Consider the following 8,904-nt stretch of genomic DNA (forward strand, 5'->3'; position numbering starts at 1 on the left):
TATATCCCCCCTTGCCCCCTCCTATATATCCCCCCTCCTATATATCCCCCCTCCTGTATATCCCCTCTCCTATATATCCCCCCTCCTGTATATCCCCTCTCACCCCTCCTGTATATCCCCCCTCACCCCTCCTGTATATCCCCCCCTCCTGTATATCCCCCCCTCCTGTATATCCCCCCCTCCTGTATATCCCCTCTCACCCCTCCTGTATATCCCCCCTCACCCCCTCCTGTATATCCCCCTCCTGTATATCCCCCCTCCTGTATATCCCCCCTCCTGTATATCCCCCCTCCTGTATATCCCCCCTCCTGTATATCCCCCCTCCTGTATATCCCCCCTCCTGTATATCCCCCCTCCTGTATATCCCCCCCTCCTGTATATCCCCCCCTCCTGTATATCCCCCCTCCTGTATATCCCCCCCTCCTCCTGTATATCCCCCCCCTCCTCCTGTATATCCCCCCCCTCCTCCTGTATATCCCCCCCTCCTCCTGTATATCCCCCCCCATCTCCTGTATATCCCCCCCCTCCTCCTGTATATCCCCCCCCTCCTCCTGTATATCCCCCCCCCTCCTCCTGTATATCCCCCCCTCCTCCTGTATATCCCCCCCCTCCTCCTGTATATCCCCCCCTCCTCCTGTATATATCCCCCCTCCTCTTGTATATATCCCCCCCATCTCTTGTATATCCCCCCCCCTCACCCCCTCTTGTATATCCCATACATACACACGCATACACGCACACATACACAATGCTCTGCTCTTTGCCTGCAGCTAGCTCTGCTACAACGCACAAGCAGATTCCCGGGTAACACACGTTAGAAATAAATGACTGTGTTGCTATCACGCTTGTGCCGGGATTCATCAGGCTCCGGTCCGGTAAATGTCACTTGATCCATTCAAGTCCGTGGCGGTTCCCGGATCTGCCCCTGATGAGAAGAGTGTGGCGTTTGCTGCCGTTTGTATTGTGTTTGCAATCTGTGTGCACTTGCAGCACTGAAGCAGCAGCGAGACAAGCTGAAGCAGTACCAGAAGAGGGTCTCCCTGCAGCTGCAGCGCGAGAGAGAGCTGGCGCGGCAGCTGCTGCACGATGGCAAGAAAGAGTAAGAGACTCGTAGCGTGACCGTGTGATACGCCGAGGGACACGATCACTGGCGATCGGGCAAAGGCGCAGCATCGTTTCATATTGGTTTATCCAGGGGTGGGCAACTCCGGGCCTCAAGGGCCACCAACAGGTCAGGTTTTCAGGTTATCCCTGCTTCAGTACAGGTGGCTCCCACAAACATTGAGCCACCTGTGCCGCAGCAGAGACAGATTGAGCCCCCTACGCTGAAGCAGGGATGAAACCCTGACCTGTTGGTGGCCCTTGAGGACTGGAGTTGGCCGCTCCTGGTTTATCCACTTCTCTGATGCAAAAGGGGAATAGTTCTAGTGGCACCAACTAAGGGGGGGTGGGGGGTGGGGGGTGTTTAAAGGGGGGGACATCTCCAGGAAACACAATGGGGTGTTGTAGTGTAATTAAGCAACTGGGGAAAGACGGCTGTGTATCTCCCGCATGTCTGCGGCAGCCATAGGGGGTGAGACGGGGGAGTGCTCAGTAACTGAGCGGGAGAAATTGGGTTTCCAAATCCAATAAAGCCCGGTAGCCGTGATGTGTCCCGTCCCGGCGCCTGGGGGACACGACCCCACGACCCTGACCTCCGCCCTCTCCCTCCAGGAAAGCCAAGCTGCTGCTGAAGAAGAAGCGATACCAGGAACAGCTCCTGCAGAAAACCGACAACCAGATCAGCAACCTGGAGAAAATGGTAAGGATGTGCGGCGAGCGTCTGCGCCCCGGCGAGCGTCTGCGCCCACCCGCGAGGGTCTGCGCCACCCGCGAGGGTCTGCGCCACCCGCGAGGGTCTGCGCCACCCCGCGCCACCCGCGAGGGTCTGCGCCACCCGCGAGGGTCTGCGCCACCCGCGAGGGTCTGCGCCACCCGCGGGGGTCTGCGCCACCCGCGGGGGGTCTGCGCCACCCGCGAGGGTCTGCGCCACCCGCGAGGGTCTGCGCCACCCGCGGGGGTCTGCGCCACCCGCGGGGGTCTGCGCCACCCGCGGGGGTCTGCGCCACCCGCGGGGGTCTGCGCCACCCGCGGGGGTCTGCGCCACCCGCGGGGGTCTGCGCCACCCGCGGGGGTCTGCGCCACCCGCGAGGGTCTGCGCCACCCGCGAGGGTCTGCGCCACCCGCGAGGGTCTGCGCCACCCGCGAGGGTCTGCGCCACCCGCGAGGGTCTGCGCCACCCGCGAGGGTCTGCGCCACCCGCGGGGGTCTGCGCCACCCGCGGGGGTCTGCGCCACCCGCGGGGGTCTGCGCCACCCGCGGGGGTCTGCGCCACCCGCGGGGGTCTGCGCCACCCGCGGGGGTCTGCGCCACCCGCGGGGGTCTGCGCCACCCGCGGGGGTCTGCGCCACCCGCGGGGGTCTGCGCCACCCGCGGGGGTCTGCGCCACCCGCGGGGGTCTGCGCCACCCGCGGGGGTCTGCGCCACCCGCGGGGGTCTGCGCCACCCGCGGGGGTCTGCGCCACCCGCGGGGGTCTGCGCCACCCGCGAGGGTCTGCGCCACCCGCGAGGGTCTGCGCCACCCGCGAGGGTCTGCGCCACCCGCGAGGGTCTGCGCCACCCGCGAGGGTCTGCGCCACCCGCGAGGGTCTGCGCCACCCGCGAGGGTCTGCGCCACCCGCGAGGGTCTGCGCCACCCGCGAGGGTCTGCGCCACCCGCGAGGGTCTGCGCCACCCGCGAGGGTCTGCGCCACCCGCGAGGGTCTGCGCCACCCGCGAGGGTCTGCGCCACCCGCGAGGGTCTGCGCCACCCGCGAGGGTCTGCGCCACCGCAGGGAGCCAGCAGGAAAGGCCTTTCTCTCCCAACACAATGACCACCTCGTGGCTCCTGCAGCGGGGGTACACCCTCTGCACATTCTCCACTGGAGGGGCCCCTGCAGCGGGGGTACACCCTCTGCACATTCTCCACTGGAGGGGCCCCTGCAGTGGGGGTACACCCTCCGCACATTCTCCACTGGAGGGCCCCTGCAGCGGGGTACACCCTGCGCACATTCTCCACTGGAGGGGCCCCTGCAGCGGGGGTACACCCTCCACACATTCTCCACTGGAGGGGCCCCTGCAGCGGGGGTACACCCTCCGCACATTCTCCACTGGAGGGGCCCCTGCAGCGGGGGTACACCCCCCGCACATTCTCCACTGGAGGGGCCCCTGCAGCGGGGGTACACCCTCTGCACATTCTCCACTGGAGGGGCCCCTGCAGCGGGGGTACACCCTCTGCACATTCTCCACTGGAGGGGCCCCTGCAGTGGGGGTACACCCCCCGCACATTCTCCACTGGAGGGGCCCTGCAGTGGGGGTACACCCTCCGCACATTCTCCACTGGAGGGGCCCCTGCAGTGGGGGTACACCCTCCGCACATTCTCCACTGGAGGGGCCCCTGCAGTGGGGGTACACCCTCCACACATTCTCCACTGGAGGGGCCCTTGCGTGGGAGGCTTTGGCAGCAGAGAGGTCAAAGATGCAAACCCCCCTGTAACGAGAGAGAGTGCTTCTGCGTGGTCCTCGCCGGGGCTGAGGGGGGCGAGTCCGGGTCTTACTTTGAGCATTCTCTAATGTAGGATTTTTACAGACACCCCTCGAGTGCCAGAGCGAGCCGCAATGCGTTGCAGACCCCTCTGGCACTCGCATGGTTAAGTCCCGGATCTCTGAGCAGCAGAGCGTACGTTCCCGGGATATTCAGGGTCTGTGGCTTTTCTATGGGCTGCTGGAGGCTCTCCGGGGAGCAGCACCATGGTATGGCGCCCCCGCCCCTCGCTGTAATTAACCCGTGGTTTCCTTTGGCAGGTCGAAGACATTGAGTTTGCACAGATAGAGCTGAAAGTGATCGAAGGGTTAAAAGTGGGCAACGAGTGCTTGAAGAAAATGCACGAGGTGAGCGGGTCCTGGGACATGGGGGGGGGAGAGGTGAGCGGGTCCTGGGACATGGGGGGGGGGGGGAGAGGTGAGCGGGTCCTGGGACATGGGGGGGGGGGAGAGAGGTGAGCGAGTCCTGGGACATGGGGGGGGGGGGAGAGGTGAGCAGGTCCTGGGACATGGGGGGGGGGGGGAGAAGAGGTGAGCGAGTCCTGGGACATGGGGGGGGGGGAGAGGTGAGCGGGTCCTGGGACATGGGGGGAGGGGGGAGAGGTGAGCAGGTTCTGGGACATGGGGGGCGGGGAGGGAAGAGGTGAGCGGGTCCTGGGACATGGGGGGGGGGAAGAGGTGAGCGGGTTCTGGGACATGGGGGGGGGGGGAGAGGTGAGCGGGTCCTGGGAGATGGGGGGGGGGGAGAGAGGTGAGCGAGTCCTGGGACATGGGGGGGGGGGGAGAGGTGAGCAGGTCCTGGGACATGGGGGGGGGGGAGAAGAGGTGAGCGAGTCCTGGGACATGGGGGGGGGGGAGAGGTGAGCGGGTCCTGGGACATGGGGGGGGGGGGAGAGAGGTGAGCAGGTTCTGGGACATGGGGGGCGGGGAGGGAAGAGGTGAGCGGGTCCTGGGACATGGGGGGGGGGAAGAGGTGAGCGGGTTCTGGGACATGGGGGGGGGAGAGAGGTGAGCAGGTCCTGGGACATGGGGGGGGGGGGGGGAGGTGAGCGAGTCCTGGGACATGGGGGGGGGGGGGGGGGGAGAGGTGAGCAGGTTCTGGGACATGGGGGGCGGGGAGGGAAGAGGTGAGCGGGTCCTGGGACATGGGGGGGGGGGGGGAAGAGGTGAGCGGGTTCTGGGACATGGGGGGGGGGGGGGGAAGAGGTGAGCGGGTTCTGGGACATGGGGGGTGAGCAGGTCCTTCGATGGGGGAGGGTGCGTTGAATGGGTCCTGGGATATGGGGGAGGGGGAAGAGGTGAGCGGGTCCTGTAATGGGGGAGGTGGAGGGTCCTGGGATGGAGAGGGGGGGTGCTGTGACACTGAAGGGGTTATGTTATCGGATATTAAAAAGAAAAGGCATTATTTGTGCCTTGTTGCCGTGACCATTAATTCAAAACTAACTGGTACCTCCAGTATTTCTTATCATGGCTGTCAGCCCCTAGCAATGTGACTCCGACACCTTCATACGTAGGTCCCGTCACTCAGCGAGACCCCCCCTCATGTTATCAATATGGGGGGGGGGTCACTCGGCGAGCTGCCCTCATGTTATGAATATGGGGGGGGTCACTCAACGAGCTGCCCTCATGTTATGAATATGGGGGGGGGGTCACTCAGCGAGCTGCCCTCATGTTATGAATATGGGGGGGTCACTCAGCGAGCTGCCCTCATGTTATGAATATTGGGGGGGGGGTCACTCAGCGAGCTGCCCTCATGTTATAAATATGGGGGGGGTCACTCAGCGAGCTGCCCTCATGTTATAAATATGGGGGGGGGTCACTCAGCGAGCTGCCCTCATGTTATGAATATGTGGGGGGGGTCACTCAGCGAGCTGCCCTCATGTTATGAATATGGGGGGGGTCACTCAGCGAGCTGCCCCATGTTATGAATATGGGGGGGGTTACTCAGCGAGCTGCCCCATGTTATGAATATGTGGGGGGGGTCACTCAGCGAGCTGCCCTCATGTTATAAATATGGGGGGGTCACTCAGCGAGCTGCCCTCATGTTATAAATATGGGGGGGTCACTCAGCGAGCTGCCCTCATGTTATGAATATGGCGGGGTCACTCAGCGAGCTGCCCTCATGTTATAAATATGGGGGGGTCACTCAGCGAGCTGCCCTCATGTTATGAATATGGCGGGGTCACTCAGCGAGCTGCCCTCATGTTATGAATATGGCGGGGTCACTCAGCGAGCTGCCCTCATGTTATAAATATGGGGGGGTCACTCAGCGAGCTGCCCTCATGTTATGAATATGGCGGGGTCACTCAGCGAGCTGCCCTCATGTTATAAATATGGCGGGGTCACTCAGCGAGCTGCCCTCATGTTATGAATATGGCGGGGTCACTCAGCGAGCTGCCCTCATGTTATAAATATGGGGGGGTCACTCAGCGAGCTGCCCTCATGTTATGAATATGGCGGGGTCACTCAGCGAGCTGCCCTCATGTTATGAATATGTGGGGGGGTCACTCAGCGAGCTCCCCTCATGTTATGAATATTGGGGGGTGTCACTCAGCGAGCTGCCCTCATGTTATGAATATTGGGGGGGGGGGGGACGCTAGATTTGCTGGTGACGCGTCTCTCTTCCCAGGTCATGTCCATAGAGGAGGTGGAGAAGATCATGGATGAGACGCAGGAGGGCATTGAATACCAGCGGGTAAGTGCACCAGGCCCATTAAACCTGCGAGCTCCGTGATGCTCAACTTTAGTAGAGTGTTAGCTCTTCAGGCTAGGTGCGGCTGCGTATAGATAACGGCGTCTCTTGCTTGCAGCAAATCGACGAGATTCTGTCGGGAAGTCTGACGGCGGAGGACGAGGAGGCTATTCTGGAGGAACTGGAAGCCATCACTCAGGTGAGTGGGACGTGCGGGTCCCCCAAACAGGGGCGTTTAATTTCATGGGGTCTCTCACTGGGGGGTCAATCGAGTGTTTCCTTTCCCCTTTTCTCCCCCTGTCCTTATCAGAGAATCAATAACGATATGGGGAGGGGGGGCTGGCTGTACTAACGCTCGCTGGCCGCACAGTGACGCCGCAGCCAGAGGAAATCGACCCCCTCCCAAGTCTCACTTTCAAAAATACGTACTTATAGGTGCTAGTTTTGGGTAAAAAGGGGAGACCGCGTAACCGTGTAACCGGGGCTATCTAGCAGTTACCGGGGCGCGGGAAGAGAAGGGGCGTTTTCAGGGCCTGACCTGGGATAAAATGCCCTTTATTCTGCTATTGGGAAGGCGCACGTATGGTAAAGGGGGGCTGCGTGTTAACCTGTTCACTGCCAGAGGTGCTGGCAACACCCCGCAGTACAGGGATTAGTGGTGGCTTTGCTGGGGCTCACACCGGGTCCGAGATGGATTTCACTAGTATGTCTGTTCTGTGCAGGAAGATATGGAGCTCTCAGAACCGCTCCCAGAAGCCCCTGCAGAACCGCTCCCAGAAGTCCCTGCAGAGCCGCTCCCAGAAGTCCCTGCAGAGCCGCTCCCAGACACCTCACCAGGCAAGTGCTGATTATCGCACTGCAGTACCCGGTTTGCGCATTACACAGGGTGCCCTTGGTACCTCTCCCCCACGTGGCATCTCATTTCCCCTCCCCCTCCCCCCCCCCCCCCCCCGCTGTGTGTCCGCGGCCAGCTCTCACGCACGGCGTGCCTGCGGCGTACCTTTTCTTCCCCCCCCCCCCTCGCGCTTTGTGTCCGTCACCTCTCCTTCTGTGCGGCGCCTCTCCTCCCGCGCGGCGCCTCTCCTCCCGCGCGGCGCCTCTCCTCCCGCGCGGCGCCTCTCCTCCCGCGCGGCCAGCAGTACGTGGCTGGAGATACTTAAAGCCTTCCTTTCTCCCAACAGAGAGACGAGGCGTCAAGAACAAACCCAAACCGCAGCTGGTGGCCGCCTCTTAACCTCCCGCTCTGTGGATGGGGACAGAGGGACAGTCTGTGCCGACGGGGGACGCTGCAGGCATCAAAAACACTGAAAGGAGCCACTCCACCATCGGAGAGAGCGGGGCTGCCTGTGCGCCGCACCCCATCGCCCCTCTGGGTTGCCCTAATGAAAAGAGCCCATAGTATTTCTCTGCAACGCCTCTCGCCTCCTGCAGCAGCACAGGGCTTAAGGGAGGGGAAGAGGGGTTGGATTTTTGTACAGAAACTCTCTAGTTTTATCATTAAAACCAGTGATGGGGGCGGGGTCACGGCGGGGGCGGGGTCACTGCGGGGGCGGGGTCAGGCTCTGACAATTGCGGGCGTTTATCTTTGACCTTTTTTCTAGGGGACGTGGCTGTGTACACTATATTTAGTTGGTGCTTTGCATGTGATAAGGGCGAGTGATTACATTGCTGCAGTAATAGGGCACTCCAGCAGCCGGGGTCCTTTTTATCAGCCTTCTATATCCTAAGGGTAAAACTGCTGTCACCGAAAGGGTTTCTTGGCTTTCTACTTCCTTACATAATAAGCTGAGCTGTCAATGGTACAGGATGCGGCAGGTTCATGGTGTAAAGCAGCGCTGGGCAAAAGGTTAGTGCCAGAGAGGACTACAACGCCTTAACCCTGTCAGTCCAGGAGAGGCCGGGGTGTGTAGCGGGACTCTCCAGTACAGAGTAGTGGCGGTTAAAGGGACATTCCCAAGTAGCTGGTGAAAAACCAGTCACTGTCATCAGAAAAATGAAACCCCCATTAAAGTTAGGCGTGCTTATGTTTTTTTAATGAATGTTACCGGTTTCTCGAGGTCCCAGCATATCCGCCCCTTCTGTTTGTGCGCGAGTAATAACGGTTTCATCATTTACTGTACAAGCCGTGGACAAGTGGCACGCAGTGCTGCGACCTGACAAACAGTCTGATCACCACAAGACTTCGGATAAAAGATTTTTTTTATATAAAAAAAAAAAATATTCCAGCGCGTTTGCCGCGGACAATAAATAATGTAACAAATACATATATTTTACTTGTGTGATTAATTTTGGGTGCCCCCTCTAACGTGTGACATGCGCCCCGTTCCTGAGGGGGCTGGGAAGCGGTGGGAAGCATCAGGATTCATTCTGGAGTGATCACCCAAACCCTGGAGTGCCTTATTACGATGGCAGTTTGACCTAGCCCTGCCACGTCTGAGGGGGGTGCAGGGGGTGGAGCGTTAACCCATCAGTTGCTGGACAGAGCGACAGTGCATGCCCGGAAGGTGTTAACATTTTGTATATTGTGGGGCGGGCGGTGTCCAACCCCAGTCCTCAAGGGCCACCAACAGGTCAGGTTTTGAGCCACCTGT

At 60.9% G+C, this 8,904-nt stretch overlaps 1 protein-coding gene across 1 annotated transcript in view; it reads left to right on the plus strand.

The window, feature by feature from the left end:
- Positions 1–7,547, plus strand: part of CHMP6 (charged multivesicular body protein 6) — an 8,796-nt gene extending 1,249 nt beyond the window's left edge. Inside the window, exons 2-8 of the mRNA XM_075579796.1 lie at positions 937–1,099; positions 1,714–1,801; positions 3,883–3,969; positions 6,251–6,316; positions 6,432–6,512; positions 7,036–7,150; positions 7,495–7,547. Of these exons, the coding sequence (XP_075435911.1) occupies positions 937–1,099; positions 1,714–1,801; positions 3,883–3,969; positions 6,251–6,316; positions 6,432–6,512; positions 7,036–7,150; positions 7,495–7,547 (653 nt within the window). The remainder of the gene's footprint in view (positions 1–936; positions 1,100–1,713; positions 1,802–3,882; positions 3,970–6,250; positions 6,317–6,431; positions 6,513–7,035; positions 7,151–7,494) is intronic.
- The last annotated feature ends 1,357 nt before the right edge of the window (positions 7,548–8,904 follow it).

This window comes from Ascaphus truei, chromosome 22 (genome assembly GCF_040206685.1).
Source record: "Ascaphus truei isolate aAscTru1 chromosome 22, aAscTru1.hap1, whole genome shotgun sequence".
NCBI classification, from domain to species: Eukaryota; Metazoa; Chordata; class Amphibia; order Anura; family Ascaphidae; genus Ascaphus; species Ascaphus truei.